General features: G+C 39.7%; 1 protein-coding gene across 1 annotated transcript in view; it reads right to left on the bottom strand.

Moving 5' to 3' along the window:
- Positions 1-1,821: 1,821 nt before the first annotated feature.
- LOC146586815 (complement C4-like) overlaps positions 1,822-17,550 on the bottom strand; it is a 45,235-nt gene continuing 29,506 nt past the window's right edge. The window contains exons 27-41 of the mRNA XM_085320645.1: positions 16,113-16,211; positions 15,596-15,764; positions 14,393-14,559; positions 13,817-13,975; positions 13,187-13,246; positions 12,619-12,712; positions 11,689-11,857; positions 10,053-10,140; positions 9,483-9,557; positions 8,459-8,567; positions 7,410-7,499; positions 6,945-7,037; positions 6,081-6,164; positions 2,862-2,994; positions 1,822-1,960 (exon numbers count right to left, since the gene is read on the bottom strand). Of these exons, the coding sequence (XP_085176771.1) occupies positions 1,822-1,960; positions 2,862-2,994; positions 6,081-6,164; positions 6,945-7,037; positions 7,410-7,499; positions 8,459-8,567; positions 9,483-9,557; positions 10,053-10,140; positions 11,689-11,857; positions 12,619-12,712; positions 13,187-13,246; positions 13,817-13,975; positions 14,393-14,559; positions 15,596-15,764; positions 16,113-16,211 (1,728 nt within the window). The remainder of the gene's footprint in view (positions 1,961-2,861; positions 2,995-6,080; positions 6,165-6,944; positions 7,038-7,409; positions 7,500-8,458; positions 8,568-9,482; positions 9,558-10,052; positions 10,141-11,688; positions 11,858-12,618; positions 12,713-13,186; positions 13,247-13,816; positions 13,976-14,392; positions 14,560-15,595; positions 15,765-16,112; positions 16,212-17,550) is intronic.

The following is a 17,550-nucleotide window of genomic DNA, read 5'->3' as shown; positions in this document are numbered from 1 at the left end:
TGTGACTGGAACAGGTAATTATTTATCTTATATAAAGTAGTATACAACAGTTGCTTTACTGGCTTCAATGGAGTTTTTGCTTGTGTAAAAATATAAGAATCAAGATTTTGATTTATATGCTCTTTGCCATATCACTGAAATTCCTATCAGCTCTGTAATGAAAGGAAAAGAATATATATCTGTGTATTACAGCCACATTTCTTAAACTTTTGAAAGCTGAGCTAACCTTGAGGGAATTGAATTACCCTATGTGAATTTAAGTATTTTGCTTTTCCCTTCACGGGAGATTTCTTATCCTCCCTTGCAGATGTCATAAAACAGTGGTACCACTTTTTGTAGTATGAGCTTTCCCCACCCTTCATCTGTGCTGTGCCTGGCAGTTGAGGAGGAGAAGTTGGTGATATCCGAGTTCACAGCCTTCAAAAATGGCTGGCCAGCTCACATTTCRGACATGCTGATGGGCTGCCTGCAAATGAAGCAGCAGGCTCTTGTGGTTTGGCTATTCTGATAGRTGTTGTCCAGTCTCATCCACAGATGGCCCACCACTGTCTCCTCCTATCCAGGAGAGTCATCAGATTGCCAGGTTAACTTTGACTATCAGTTCTGAGATTGCTGGCACAGACCTATCCTATTTTAACTGAAGTACAACACAAGCAGTCCAGGTGACAAATTTGTGGACACAGTAGCCACTGGCAGAAGGACAGTGGTGTGAACATCTGGGGATGGCAACCTGTTCCACCAACATAGCTTGCCTCTGCAGCTCATCTCTGCCTCAGGTATGACCATCTGACATCCTCAGGACAAGACTGCAGGTAAAAATAAATAAATAAATAGAAATAACTGCATTTACTTCTCATCCTAGTTATCAGTGTTATCAATACTGTATTTTTATGGACACTACTATTTTAGGAGAATAAAGGTTTTAAGTTTTGGGGTTTTATTTGTCATCTTACTGTGTTATTTGTGGAAGCCTTTATAACTGTAGCATCAAAACTTCCCACCTGCCCTGTTGACAAATGTTACATCTMCACGAGAGCTCTCTGCATACCCACAGAAGCAGCAGTGCCTTTGAGCACACACACTCACAGACTGCTTCAATTTTTTAAAAGTAATGAAAATTAATTTAATTATTTTTTAAAAAATAAAGAGAAGAAAAAGAAAAGAAAACAGATTGAGGGCACAGAATACTTTTTAATTACAATGAGCTACTAGCACTAACTAGCCTGTGCAGGACTCCTGGGTCAGAAACATCTTGCCCAGTTTCCGGTCCATCATGTTGAGCCAGTTCCAGTTTCAGCTGCTTCAGAAGTGCACGTGGGAATCCTGCTGCAGGTACAAGTTTAATGGTGAAAGTTAGAAATGAAGTCGTGCTGAAGTACGAGTGTCCAAATCCCTTTTCTTTCAGGAAGAAGGTGAATGTGATAAGCCCACAAATGACCAGTATTCTTTTGGACCCATGCAAATTTCTTGGCCTCTAATGTGACAATGGCTGGGGCAGTTACCAAAACTGATTAAAAACACTTTTTTTTCACTTGATCCCTCACAGCATAATTGCGTTGTTGAGTAATGGCCAGGGAAACAGAAATTCATGCTCTCTGTCAGTAGCAGGGACACTAAACACAGTAATTAGTAGAAAACTGCAATTTTTGATATGTTATCCACCTACATATACCTCTGCAGGAAGATATTTCACTCAACCATTCCATTTTGTCTATGAGAAAGACAGATAGCAACAAAAGCATCTCTGCCACGTTTCAGGTGCCTCTGACAACTACAGGCTTTGCAAGAAAAGCAGATGGAGCTGGGGAGCAGCACAATCTTTCARAAGTGGCACAGGGAGTCATGCGTGTTCATGAAGTCCTGCAGCTGGGCACAGGCTTGCCGCTGAAGGGTGGCTTGGCACATTTTGTCGTCTGGAATTTTCTCCACCCAGGCTTGTGAATCAAGGAAGTACTGCAACCTAAGTAAAAATAGGGAAAGTAAAGGAGGTAATTCATTACTGAGCAGCTGGAGACCGTGGACCCCACAAGGCTCTATCCTTCCATTGCACCATCGCTGAGGTTGGGTAGTGCATTAGCCAAGAAACCTGCCTGAAACCTGGCTCTAGTTTCATCAACACGTTAACTGCACTCTGAATTAAGTTTAGGAAGGRTTGGTGCCAAGTTGGGACAAGCAGTTCCAGAAAGCAGTGCTCATACTTCTATAGAGATGGTCTCCCTCTGATAAGCTTTCAAAGGCACTACTATTCTCCACTTTGGTATAGGGAAATTAAACATGGGAGATAGATACATTCCTTACTGATATTTAATACAGACATACTGAATTTTCTGCTCAGGTAAATTCTTTTTTTTTTTTTTTTTTTAAAGAAGCGAACAGCAATGAGAAATTAGAAAAATGGGCCATACATAGAGATGATAGAAACTTTGAGAGCTGTTCTTAGACACAGTCCCATGCATTTCTTTTGCAAATTCACAAACTGTACAAGGCATTCAGAGTAGCTGGAACAGTGCACAAATTCCCCATTCTCCTTTTCTGGTTGTGATTTTTTTTTTTTTTTTTTGGATCCAGTAAAACAAGGGGCAGATTTTGATGCTGAGAAGTGTGGAAACCAAGCTGGGCACACACAGATGTGCCAGTAGCTTGGCTGGCCATGCTGTTCCCCACAGAGGAAGGGCAGCTGCCCTTTTGCCAATGGTGTGCCTATGTAAGTGGCACTCTGTGCATTTTTAGTAAAGCCCGCAGAATCGATCCCTAGGAAATTTGGCCCTCTCTTCACTTTCTGGAGGCATTGCACTACTTTGGGTACCCTTTGAATACGTTAGCCATGACAACAGCCACAGCTCAGAAAATGTTGCATTTACCTGTTGTTGTAGTCAACTGTTTGTCCRTCCTTTCCCATGAGGAGGTATCGTTTGCCAGTTTCCATGTTTAAGTTGCAGCTGGAGCGCTTTATGAACTGTCGGTGGGCACCCACGGCGACGCTCTCATCAGCAGCTGCGGCATGAAAAGCGAAAGCTCCATAAACACCATTTCTAATAAAGAGTAGGACCATAGGCAAAGGAACACAACCCCGTGCAATCCTGTACAATACTGCTAACGCAAGGTAGCATTTCGCTCAAGAGCTGCTACTTGACAAGGCAGTAAATRGCCATCCTGTGGCAGGATACTATGCCCTTAACATCACCTATCTTAAAAAGTCATTTTTATCTTAGCTGGTTGTCTTGGCCTCCTCAACAGTCACTGGAGGAAGATTCCCACCTGAAGCATGAGGCACTGGAAAAATAGAGCAATACGACACGTTCTTTGAATAGAAAAGAGATTTTCTTGTCCCTGCCATCYTGCTAACTGGTTTCCCAGCTACTGACTGCTCCTGAAGAACTGACAGTGCTSCATTCCCTAAYATATGATTTGCTATTTGAGAYRAGCAGCTRCASGGCTTTGACACAGTAGTGCAGACAMCATCAATATAACTAAAATGCAGACAACATCAGTATGCTAACTTCTTTCTTACACTTTTTTGAAATAYAGTGCAAAATGCGGCACATATAACTATGGTGCCAAATTCAACRTTAAACTAGCTCAAATTGCAGGTAAGACTACAGTCTTCTATCCGCTAACACAGGCTTGTGCAGCCTCTGCTCTTTAAAGTGTTAGAAGTTTAGTATTCAAAATAACATCCTAGGAGTAAAATAGAATCAGAAAGGTTGAATATTTTAATGCTAATAAGACTTTAGAGAATTTGAGGTAGAGTGCAAATCTGTGAAATCTAGTACTAAAAATTCCTAAAATCTAAGAATCTAATTCTGGTAACTTGCATTAATTTTTATATCTAACACTTAAAGCCCAGAGAAAAGAAGAGTCAGTGCTCAGTAAAATATGCTGCTTTACATGAGCATTTTTTTCCAAAGAATAATATAGCAGCAAAGGTTTTATGCAAGATTTTTCTATTATTTCTACTCTACGTAGTAGATTACACTGATTTTTCATTTTGTTCAAAGAAGGCAAAGGAATGTAATGATGGATCAGAATTACTTGCAAAAATGATGAAGTTTTGTCTCAAGTTTATCATGTTTGAATTACCATGGCATTTTCACTTCCTTTGCTTCACAAATGACCTGACAGAGTTCAGACTCTGAGGACCATAAACATTTGAGCTCTTACTTAACAAGTAATCATGTAACTTGCAATTTTAAATCTCCGATTTAAAACAAAGATAAATTTAAATTACCATAATAGTCCAAACTATACAAGCAGAATTAAGTTGGAATGGTTCCTTCAAGTTCTGGAATCTACAATAGGAAATATAAAACTGAATCTGTGCTATGTTACAAGGGCTATACTACTCTTCTAACAGACTCATAGGGCAGCATGCACATTAATCCAAAACACACGCACCAATTCTTATAATAATCAGAATAATCTGAGGAATGTACACGCGTAAGATTTTTGCTGACTCCTAAACACAAATAAGTTTTTCCATATCTCTTCTGAACCAGTGCTGTCTTTTCAATGACTGATACTGAAATAATGCCGGGAGTCCACAGAATGAGCTGTCACCCAACCAATTCTCATCTACTTTTGGTGCCAGCAAAGTGTTACCAAAACACCTTACTCTGCTCCCAGCTAACACCTTTTAATTTGTTCCACTAACTCCTAGAGAAACTACAACCTGGATGGTAGTGGGACTTGACTCTAGCTAGCTAACTGAACAGCATACCTTTTTTTCTAGTATAGGTATGGGCTAGAACAGGGGGAAATATGTCATTCAGTGTCATTCCTCAGTCAAAGTTTAGGTACAATAGTGACCAACCTCACCCCAAAAAAATCTTTCCAATGCTTGCCTGTGAATTGTAGGAATAAAAACAATGATATCCAGAGCTCTAACTTCTCTAGTTCCTGTAGATTTTCTGGAGGGATTAACAAATCTTTCCATCAAGGTACTGTAACCTCCCAGAGTCAGTCACTTGGTACAGTATCTTTCCCCCTGCACACAGAAAGCGCTGGCTGTTAGTAATGAGGCTAAAAAAAGTGTGGATTTGATCTTCTCATGGTAACTGGACTTTGGGTATGAATCACGAGTTCTGTGCCATATAAAGTACTTGGTGACACCACCAGTCCTCTGGGTAGAGATCAARGGAATAAGCTAATTATTCTGGTCAAGGCATGGAAGATTTTGGAACCTTTAAAGTCTTTCTTTAAAGGCAGTCTCCAGGCTAAAAGACATGAGAGACAGCCACATGATACCATGGTGGTTAAAGTCTGAGATGTCATCTGACAGCTTCTCCAGAAATTACTTGGAAGAATGTCTGTGTTCACTGATGCTGCCTGTAAAATAAAGTTCGTATCGGGACAGCTGGGATGGTGGGCTTGCAAGAGGACACTGCCTGAGAACAACAYAGATTTTCACAAGGTAATCAAATAAATAGAAAAAAARAAAGGTTTCTTTTTTTTYCCCATCAYTATTATTAAATCAAAGTTTCAKAAGTTTTCCTTTGTTCATTGAATTCAAGCAAGTTCARTGTGAGAACTCTCAGCCTTTTCCACAAGGCACACACTGAATCATTAACAAATATTTGAGTRACAAACTCTCTCTTCACTCAGGATCAAAACAGAGGTCAGTGGGTATGTCTACAGCAGGAAAGAGTGGATCAGTTAGACCAGTGTACAGAGTGAAATACTTGGTGCTGAGGACCTAATATCCACACTATGTGTGCTTTCAGGGGGGTTATTTTAGACTAGCTCCAGTTGGGTCCCCCATCCTGTTACGAATGCCCCATTARCAGTCAGAAAGTACCTTCTAGTTTAGTTTCATCTGAAAGGATGCTCCAAGATTGCAGCACAATGTGAACCAAAGCATGGAATGCGGAGATGATTCATTTCAGCAACCTACTCCTGAGCGGAGCTAAACCCAGCTAGACACTCCAAACAAGTCTTTCAATAAACCAACCTTCTTGGAAGTCTAATAAGTAAAAGRATCTGACCCTACTTTCTACTAATCTTCTTGGCCCATGGTCGTTGTCATTTAATTAATCTAGTTTTKCTACAGGTTAATACAAGTGCTCAAGCATTTTGATACTTACTGGCTTTAAGAATTCTCTGGATTTTGGCCTCATAGTAATCAAAAACATTCTTCTGTGTGCTATTGAGGAGCTCGACTTCATACACTGCAACAGACAACAACTGTATGAGGCCAGATGAAAACACAAAGTTATGTCCAAAACTGAAAGCACACTTTTGCCACATGTCAGTACAGAGGCCCATATATTACCTATTCATCAGTCCTAGGAMTATAAAAGACAATAGGACAGAAATTCTGTGTACCTACTATGCTTTCAGAAATTTAGATACTGATCAACATCCTCTAGATTTGTCATTTTGTTTTAGGAGCAGCTACTMTACGAGTAGGTTTCCACCCATATAGAGAAAGCTCTTTTTTTTTTTTTCCTGTCCTTCTGTTAGTGTCTAACTCACCAAAACTGCTGAATCAGTCTTCTGTGGGTAGCTCTTCCAATTTTTTAATCCAAGGAAGAAGCCAAAAAGGCAAATTAACAAAGGAGGAAATATTCACCTGGCTCAGCTCAGCAGAAGGAGCTGCTGGCTATGGGATGCCATGTACTAGGTACATTACTACCTACTGCTTACCCCTCTCATGCAACAATACAGATCATGAGGATGGTGGTACTCACTGGTCTTTTCTCACCTCTGTAATGTAATGGTACCCACTCTTCCTTCCTCCAGCATCCCACCACATCCTTCAGAGAGCATTCCTTTACCCTTTCCCTCCCCAAAGGACTACTGTAGCACAGGGACTCATTTCACCTCTTCAGCCTCCAGGCCAGATAGAGAAGCTGTTTATTTCCAGATAAGTCTCTATATATAAGACTCCAAACTTATCCTTAAAAAGCACTGTTTAAAATATATTGAAAATTATCTTCATGCCTTACCATAATCTGCRATCGGGTTGTAGCACACAAAATTGAAGCGTGTGTTTTCTGTTACCGCTCTACTGAAAGTTGATTTTTGTTTTGGGCAGGGCCCTGGAGTGAACAATAAAAGTTATGTCTCTATCTCTGTAGGTATGGATATTTTGATAGACATAGCGCACACATACTCATCCACTCAACGTTTTAGCAGAGAGTRCAATAAAACAGGAGAACAATTTCCTTAGGAGTGTAATGGAGAGTATTTACATATATACGTACATATACATCACATGTAATCTGACTACCTTTTAAACAACAGTTATGAATGTGGTACCAAGCACACTAGTGGATGCTCTGTGTCWTATGTTATACATTGAATTAAATGTAAGGATCACAATGGTCCATTTTGGACTTAAAAATTCTCAYGTTAACGGTTTTCAGAAGTAACTATCTTCTTTTAGACTGACTTATTTGGCAATTCATTACCTTCTGCGCACTGGCAAACATCTGCATGGCACACCTTTGAAAGCATTGCACTGTGCTGGGGTGCACTATAGAATACACTGCACTTTATTTCTGTAGAAAAGAAACAGGATAACTTGTTTCAGAAGGTTCCAGTGGAAGAGCTTAAGCAACTGAAACTACCTCTGTAGCCCAACTTGTCCCTGGTCCAGAGAAGTCAGAGCACTAAGGAGTTAGATACACATCAACAGTCTACAAAGACCTGCAGTCTAGGCACCTTGAATTCAGACAGCGCCTTTTCTTTCAGCTGGGCACTGAAATTCTTGCTTCTGTTTTGTTTGTTTAAGTTTTAGTCTTCCTTTTTGTTTTTTCGTTTGTTACTTCCCATAAGCACCCATCTTAAAAGCATCTGTTGACCATATGGTTACAGTGACCACTGCACCACTTTAGAGGGAGGAGATAGGCTCACCATCAGTTAATGGTTTGTACCTGGTACTCWTAGCCATCAGATAGAAAAGTCAACATGGGCCAAGCTTTGGGTGACATACACTGTCAGGGATACCTCAGCTTCAGCAAAGTAAAGGTTTCATCCTATTGTTTTCATGATTGTGGAAAATGGGGAAAGTTTGCACCTAATCTTCCTTGAATGGTGGATGAGATTTATTCTCCCAGAAACACTGTACTTAAGCCAAATCTCTGAGGTTGCCTCTTAGATGCATAGAGAGACAGACTGAACAAAGATAATATGAATGGAATATCCTTAAAAACACCGTGAGAAGCAGGAAGTCAAGAAATCTTATTTAAAAAACCATGAGTGTAAAAGTATATATGTTCAGTATATTTGCAATGATGGACCTTTCCTGAAAAAGTGTCAGTGTAGGTGCTTTTGAGCGATTGCTCTAGGAAATATTCAGGGTAGGTTCTTTAACACTGGAAAAAAAAATCACATGGTTTCGCACACTGCATTACAACTATCTTTCACTTTTATATTAAAAGCACTAGATCTCATTCCTAAAGCTYTCACTTTCTATACAGTTACATATTCATTTTTCTATTCCCTTCAGTTAGCATACCAGGATTGTAAAAATCATATAGGATGGCGTTTGCTGGCTGAACAAGGCCCATGGGATTGATTTGCTTTGCCCCAAAAGATATACAGTCTGGTTCTGGTCCACTTGTGAGCTGGAGGGAAAAGGAACAACAGCTGCGATGAGTAAACAAGCTCATTCTCCCCAGTTAGTTCCATATTCATTTGTGCCTGTATTAGCTGCTGAATGCTTGTTTCCGATGGTGGAGGTGTGTCAACTCTAACAGCTGTAGCCTCACCGTTAGAAGCAATTTTTTCCCATTAATTTATTGGGAGATTTTGTGGATGAGCTAGGAATCACTAAAGGCAAATTTGTGAGATACATGCAGTAAACTGACTGGTCTGACTCAGATCATCACTACTTTGAAGTTTACTTGAATAGGCACAAGCTTAATACATGATCAGAGCCTAYCCTGTACTGGGGGCTGCTGTGCCTTGTATGTGCCCTTTCTACACCAAAATGCTAAGGTCAGGGTGACCTGACATGACCTATTTAACATAGGTTTTGATCTATGTCAAATATACAGCTTCTCTAGGACAGTCATAACAGCCATAACATTTAAAATTATTCCTTTGGCTGTTGTCTTGCCTTTAGAAAAGCATTGCTCTGTGTAAGTCTTCTACAGGGATTACCTGCTATAGGCTACACAGGTGGACTATCTCAAGTGGGTATAGGGTGGAGTCATAATGCAAAATATGGAGAAATATACATGGAAACTAGGGAGCTTGATGACTCCACTTGTTTGTTAGTGTATGGATGTTGATCCAGAAATGTTGAACTTTGCATGTAAGGTATCCACATGGAATTTACAGGACCATCAGTTAATACTTTCATAATCTTGGACATAAAGACCTCCTATTTTTTTAGCAACTGTTCTAGCTAGAAAGGATTCCTTTGTTTTTTTGTCCAAAGACCAAATCTCAAACGTGGACTTCATTTATATTCTGTATATAAACACTATCTGAACTGGCAGAGGTTGAAATAAAAAAGAGAAACTGAGTTTGCTTACCTCACCAAAGTAAAGCAAAACCTTTCCTTCCTTGTACTCAAAGTGCTGAATGTATTTGTCTGAAGACATTACCAACTACAGTAAAGCAAACAAAAAAACAAACAAAACCTTATAAGAACAGAAATACTATTGCTATCATCCTTTTTATATTCTGATCTGCTTTGTTCTAACTGTTTGAGGTTTTGGATAGACATATTTTTGTTATTCTTGTTCTGAAAAAAAATGCTGAATATAGGCAAGAAATGACAAATTAATTATGTAATTTTGGTAGAGTCCAGCCTTCTTAGTGAGTTCCTTGTAACAGAAACCAAGACAAGGCTCAGGAGAGCACTTAAATACTTTCCTACRTTCACATATATTGCTGTCTTCACTGACTTAAAACATTTCATCACTATACATACTTAGGTTCTGTACCTGAATGAGATTCTTAGGGAATGCAGGGAAAAATAAGCAAGGAAGAGTAAAGAAAACAGTTTTCCCATCATTATTCTGTGGACTTTGGGAAGTTTTCCAGAGGAAATTTATGTAGAAAAGGGTATAAAAGATTGCACAGAAAAGCGTGCTTCTCACCTGTTCAAGCTCCTTTGTGTCAGGCTCCAAGCCACTTAATAGAGAGAGATCAACRAGAGACATCTTTGGCACATTGGCACCTGTAGACCTTTATAAAGGAGACTGTCGCCAGTGAACACTTACACTTAACAGCTAGCTTTGGTCTGAAGAGTTTAGCTCTTCAGCCATGCTAGTGATGAACCAAAAGATTACGTACAATTTAACTTTCCTCAGTGGATCTTAATTTGAAACTTAGCTACTTGACTAATAAAGAGTTATAAGGCAAAATTAGTCATCTAAACTAGYCAGCTAGTCATCTAAAACCAAGGTGTCTTGCCTCGTTAAATAGCCTTTCTATGTAGCTGATGATAGGCAAAAACAGTCACCCTCAAAGGACAGCTTATCCCACCCTAAAAGCACTGTTGAAGATACGGAGGATAAGCAGCACTTGCAAGATGTCTGTYCTTAATTATTACCTGGAGGGGGAGGCTAAGCAACTAGCTTGTCCAAATTCTTAATGGACAAAGTTAGATAGATCAACTCTACCTTTGCTGTCCTAGGCCCAAATCCTCATTCCCTAATGACCTCTTATGTTTTTATATTGGACTCCCAATCTTTTCTATTTCCACTTTCTCAAAAATCAGATTATCGTGTTGCTGCTGGATAATGAGGGCATTATGCACTCACTTGGGGTATCTTGMATACACCACCAGCATACACCTTGTGGTATTTCAGAAAATTTTACTTTGGCACCCTCTATTCCCCGTAAGGGATATAGCATAACGTAGGGAAGCTCTATAGCTATGGTGATGTAGTCAGTGTCTTAAGGCTGTCTCCTATGTCTTAACCACAGCAATGGGAACTTTCTCTTTTAAGTCTCACCCTAACACTCAGCAATGTCCTGTAGGACAGTGGGTCTGACTGCTGATAAGCTTCTCATTTATGAGAAAAATAWATGAGGAAAAATATGCCTCAGCTAGAAGGCAGAATTCACTGAATCCAAGGTTATTAGGGAGGGCAAAGCCGTGGAATAATGGTAATTCTCATCCTCCAGCTGCTACCGTTCCTGAAGGTGAATAAAAAACACTGCTCCTGGGGCTCTGTCAAAAGCCAGCGGAAAGGTATTTTGCACTGAGCAAAAGCCATCGTTTCATATTTCTCTAAGCCTTACTGCTGTAGTGCAGAAGGCTGTACTGCCTTCCTCTAGCCCCTCCTTCCTCCAAGTAGTAATAGACCTTTTCTCTTTCATAAGGGCAAAGTGGGACTAGGAAGGAGGCAAGTTGCCACCTCCAAGTGGCAGCATTTCCCCCCAGAGCAGTGAAACTCTGTAAATGTGTCATTAGCGTGTCCCTATTGTGTCTACTTTATTTAACAGAGGACTTCTTTCAAATGATTAGCTAGCCAGGTCAGAGTGCCAGACGTCACCAGTGAGACGGATGGGGTAGAATCTGGAATTGAGTGTTCAGGGTTTGTGAAAACCTAAACCTCATACTCCGTGTGGAAACTGKCTCTCTTGCTGTGGAAGAGAAAACGATAACTGCCCATGGGCATGTACTTGCAGGTTGGATGCCCAGCCTACCGATTTGAAGGATGTGACCAAGAATTCCTAACAAAATTGAATGCTTTTTCTAACAAAATCTTCCAATCTGCGACCTACCGAACACAGACTTTGTAGCGTAGTGATTCTGCTTTACTGGGAGAGATCGCATCTCTTTTCCTTCTGCTGTGGATATCAAACCACTCTATTTCAGACAGTGGCTCGTGCAGGCTGGCTTCTATAGCAAAGGACTCCTCATAATCATAGTAATCCTCAGAGTATGCAGCATCTGGAAGTGATAGACACAATCAGCCTTGCACAAATCTGACTGAAGGACCTGCTAATTTGTTTCCTTTTTTTTTTTTTTTTTTGTATAATGGTAAAGGAGCTGGGGAGAATCATGCCATCTCCATGAACCTGTAAATCTTTCTCCATTCCATTATTTCTAATCTATTTAAAGTTAAAACTTTAGAGATACTCATAGCAATATTAACCAACAGATCTAGCCAAGAATGGTGTTTGGGCAATTCACAAACATATAAAAGACAATCTCTTTCTCAAAAGTTAATGATTCAAGCAGAGAAGGAAATGCAGATACAGGCAGAGGGGATGATGCCACATTTAAAAAGAGGGGAAAGACAGTCTTGCCAATATGAAAAACACTGATAACAGATTTGTCAAAGGAATGTTTAAGGACACACAGCAAGTTCCTTATCAATCTAGGAACCAAACTGAGCTTCCCCTCTGTGGCAGCCAGGATCTCCATCAAGAGAGATTATTCAGYTCTCCTCCCAGAAACAAAGAGTTACTAACATAATTGGTAAATCTATTAGCTAATCTCTGCATTTACAGTTGCCCTGACAGCTGTTAAACCATTCAAAAATATCGATAAGCTGAACGTAACAAAAATATCAGTATCTCTGCAGGTTCCAGAGACTTTCCTTATTTCATTCATTTTTTTTTCTCACTCCACAAGGGCAGAAAACCATCAAATATTATTAGCAGCTGGCTGAACCTGCACCTTTGAGACCAGTTGGCCTTTTCACTCACCAGTGTACTTAATGCTTCCTTCCATTTCCACTGTCAAAATCAGATCATTACACGTGTTTTCCTTCAGCTCAGAAGACTGGTACACTTTTAATATCTAACAAAAAAAACACAGACAGTAAAGCCCTAAAAATACCATTTAAATGACAAGGGTTTTACTCAGTCAGAACTTTTAGTCTGTAAATTGCTGATGGGACATGGGAGTATGAAGAAGAGCACAAGTCTCCTGGAGGCACAAGCCAGTCTCAGAGGACTTCATCGATATAAGCAGGAGAGCCCTTATTGCACATCCCATGGTCCCAAACATCCCAGGCCCTTCGAGATAACTCTCCCCTTCCAAACGCAAAGGGGTCTTTCAAGTTCCAGCTGCCTCTGCCAGCAGCTTATTTGCACTGAGGACTTTCTGAAGCCATAAAGAGGTAAAATTGACCATCAAGTCAGTTTCTAAATTTTAGAGATTTGGGGGTGGGAACACAAAGGATGAGCCTGTGGGAGTGACTCTTTCTCTCTGCTTTCAAAAAGTCAGTGGAAGAAGCCCAAGTGGATTATGAATCTCTGAATTACAACTTACACTCATAGTCCCGTTTCCTCTGCCTTGTATGGACACTTGAAGTTTGCTCCCAAGATCAAACTGCAAATCAAGGTAAAAAAATAGACATTTAATGTATACTCAGAATATAAGCATTTTTTTCCTGTGGTCTTGATGGTCTTTTTTGCCTTTGCCCCTCAGAATTGGGATATTGGAAATCTATACTATACTAGGAGCTATGATAGAAGTTAGGAGACTCCACAGTTATAGGATTTTTAATGTGCAGGGCTGGAGCATTTTACTTTGTTGTTTTGGGCCCATGAAATGTGTTTTCCCCAACCTTAATGTCTCCTTTGCAGCCAAGCCTTGATATTTTCACAGRTCCCAACACATTGTATATCAGACTATTCCCCTGCTCCCTTTTTCGCTCATTCTCTAGGAAGACTTTGAATGGGCTGCTAGCTTTTCTCCTATAGAGTGAAGATTCAGGACACTAAAGTTCTCAAAGAGGCAGGAAAGGTCCTATAAATGCAATGAGTTTGCTGCTAAGCAGTTGTTGATTTTTTTTCTTTTTTTAATCTTTAGAAAGACTCTCTAGTTGTTCACAAACTAAACTCTTGCAAAATATGACCCCATCAAAAGAAAATCTTGGAGCAATGGATAGTTACATACCTCTAACTTCTTCTGAATCTCTTCTTCACTATCAGTCAAAGTTAAAAGAAAACTGTTTTGCTTTCCAGGTGTTTCTACTCTTACACTCAGGTTGGTTGAAGTAGTTCCCAGTGCTTGTATGCTATATGCTGACAGAGCTTCCAGGGCCACTACTGTGTCCTATATGAGATRGGAACGGAAAGAAACAACAGTTATGCCAGTTATTGCCACAATATACAAGATGATATGACCAATCACCTGAGACTATTCCTCAGTTTCCAGTTTTCGCTACTTTGAAATTTTCTTGTATCTGCCTATTCCTACCTGCATAGACTATTCATTTCATTTCCCAGATTCTTCTCTCATCATTAAAATCCTAAAAACATTGCAGGCCTGACCTTCAACTATTTTGTCCTCATAAAGACAAGGAATCTTCACTAGCTCCTAATATTTTTTATTAAAAGTCAAAAATCTTCATACATCGAAGAAATTCAAAATTAGGTTTTTTTGATGCTTTCAAATGGAAATAATAAAGTATTTGTGAGATGTCCCTTTTCTTGTGCCTTGCAAACTCCACCTGAACTGACGATCAGGTACCTGTGTAGAGCAGTATCCTCCACCGTAGTTCCTTCTTTCTGTCAGCCATGTAGCGATGGGCCTTGCATACGCCATGTCCCTCAGGAGCAATGTTTGCAACAGTGCGTAGGCAGTGGCTTCCACTGAGATTGCGTCTCTGCCATTTCCCCAATAGCGATGCTGCTTTGCTGCAAAAGCAACTCAATCTTGAATACAAATGGTAAAGATATTTGCAAAAAATGATTGTGATTCTGCACAATAGCTATTTCAGGTCATATCACTCAAACTAAAAATCACAGATGCTATCATAAGAGTAACAAATCAGTTGGAAGCAGAGGAAGTGGAAAAGGAAAAACAAAGTAAGTTTTCAGTTCTGTCTTATCTGACGACCACAGTCTGTTGATCACATCGTACAGCAATGCCCATCCTATGAAGTGGTCACATTGTTTCAGGTGGTAACCGAAAAGTAATAGCATTAATTAAAGCYGTAAGTCCCGGCTTGATTAAGAGAAGCATATTCTCTGTGCTTAATCTATGGCTGTCAAACCATGGTGGATTTACCAAAGTAATTTTGAGAAATGAATAGCTTTCCATGCAGCCACACAATGAAGCGACCCAGCACTGACTGCAGATGCACATGGGAGGGGAAGAAATGACACCTGTGTGGAGCTGGAGCAAAGCMCTTAGGACTAATGGGAGACTTTGAAAGTGGGTGGAAGGGAAGAGATACATTCGCCTTTGCTGGTAAATCTGTTTTAGACCGCTTCCACGTATAGTTGTTCGGTCCTGCTGCCCATCAGAGGTTTCTTCTTTCTCAGCTGTTTTGAAATTTTTTTTTTTTTTTGGCTGCACTTTCAGGGAGAGGAAACTCTGGTAGGCAGTGAGGAAAGGGAGGAGGAAGCAGGAAAAGTAACTGATTATTTACCAYGGTTTTCTTCCAGCTCCAGTGTCAGGTGAGGTCACAACACAAAATTCAGAATTCTAAGTTGTTACTTTAAAGTGATGTCAAGTATATACATTACATATTGTAATTTAAACAACAAAAATGTGTAATTATGTGGTTTCTACAATTAAGTGTATAACACATCTATACATACACACTTTTATACTGTTAAAAAGCCTTCATTTACTTGAATTTACTTTATTCATGTAGCAGAGTGCTCAAAGTGTTTTACTTGAGAAGAGTGCTTTCCAAGTTTAATTTTTAAGATAAGTTACTAGTACCTTCATCAAAAGAAGAACAGCCTCTTAATTTTTCTGTTGCCCATTGGGCTTCCTCACTATCAGACTGAACAAGTGTCAGAGCATAAGCAGTGATGGCTGTAGAATAGAAATTCAGGTTTCTTGAAAGATAGTTTTTCATGTAAGCCACAGCTTTTTGAATCACGTCTATCTGTGAAAACAGAATGGAACCATTTGAAAAAGTGGTTCAAAAGCTAGTAAGTGCTAGTGCCGATGTGATTACTAGGAAATCAGAATAATCCAGTGCAGCCATTTTTGAGACAATTTTAATAATTTTTGCTTTGTGATTAAAGCCATTAATAATAGAGTGTCTAACTCAAAACAGCTTGCTGTGCACTAGGCTACTGTGTCTTTTCTTGCCCATCACAGATGTAGTAAACAGACTATTCCCTTCCCACTTGCAGCAGTTTAAGATGGGAGGGTGGATATGCCTCAATGTCCTTCAGACCTAAGCGTAAAAAGTCCTCCAGACTTAAGTATAGAAAGTCAGCCTTCTTACCGCAGCAGATGACTCATTGTAAACTGGTAGAGACTGCTGCAGTGCAATGATTACAAAGGCTGTCAAAGCCAAATCCTCTTCTGCTGACCTAATGCCACCCTGGAAGAAAAAAAAACATGAAAAAAACATGTACCTGCATTTGCTTATGAATATGCTTACAAATGCTTTTAATCTAGAAAATCACTTTTCATAAATTCAAAGGCTCTCCTGCCACACCATCTGACTATAGGCCTTACAGTTCACCCTTTAATTTTGCTCAGTAACTTATGTCTGCCTAAAGCGTTATCTTCTAGGATGGCAGTTAGTTTTAATTAGGCGTTGTTAAGAGATGGAGAACCTGCCACATCCTTCAACTGCTAACCAAACATTTAATTATTTAACTCATGGTTAAAAATTTACAGTTTCTCACTGGAATATTAATGACTTCAATTTCCAACCACTGCTTTATTTTTCTCTACTGCTCCCTATAGACTAAAGAGCCCTTTAGAACTCAGAATTTCTCCCCTGCAAAGGTGACATACTCATCCGCATATGCCCTAGCCAGCTCATTTCTCAATCCTCTTCTTGATAAGCTAAACAGAATGCCCTTCTTAGTATTTTTTTTCCTGAAGATCTATATTTTTATTCCTATTTCTTTTTGAGATTCCATTGCTCATGCTCTCCTTTTGCCAGCAGYCTTAGGATCCTCACTCTTTTCCCTCACCAGAATTTGTGCTTTGGACAAACTGTTTGCTTTGAGAGATTTAAGTCTCAGCACAAAAATATCACGAACGATTCGTGAAGCAAGTATGAAACAGAAGTTAAGTTCAACAGCATTACATCAACTGAGCAATGGGATTTGGCAGGGAAAGCCTCACTAGTGATTTGGAAAAGATCACTTAAAAATTGTCTTTTTTTTAAGGCGGTACAGAATACCTGTATTTTCAATGAATTTTAGAAGGTGCATATTATTTTTGTATCTAGATACTTTGAGAATCTAACAAATTTGTGTTTCTAGATGCTTACAGGGGTTATGTTGGCTAACATACACTCATCAAAAGTTCTGTTGTCTGACATCAAGAATAAACCCCTGGGGCAAGGATTGCTGTTGACAGCTATGTGATCAGAGCATGCAGAGAAGATGCGGGGAAAAAAAATTTTTCTTAATTCCTGATCAGAATTTACCATGAGGATAGTTAAATACTGGAACAGGCTACCCAGAGAGGTTGCAGGTTATCCTTGGAGGAGTTCAAGATAAGGCTTTGGATAAGGCCCAGAGCAACCCGATCTGAGCAGGAGGTTGGATAAATGACCCCTGGAGGTCCCTTCCAACTTAAATTATGATTCTATGGGCTTTGGAAATAGAAGGCACACATTTGTAGATAACACAAAGATCTCAGTACTAATTTTCTAAGTGCTCTAGAGGCCAAGGCCAGGTGCGCAATTATCCAAGACTGAT

Source organism: Rhea americana, unplaced genomic scaffold (assembly GCF_003343005.1).
Source record: "Rhea americana isolate MKP2758 unplaced genomic scaffold, rheAme1 scaffold_65, whole genome shotgun sequence".
Classification (NCBI taxonomy): domain Eukaryota; kingdom Metazoa; phylum Chordata; class Aves; order Rheiformes; family Rheidae; genus Rhea; species Rhea americana.
Note: the sequence above shows the minus strand (reverse complement) of the source record. Positions and strands in the feature narration are given on the sequence as shown.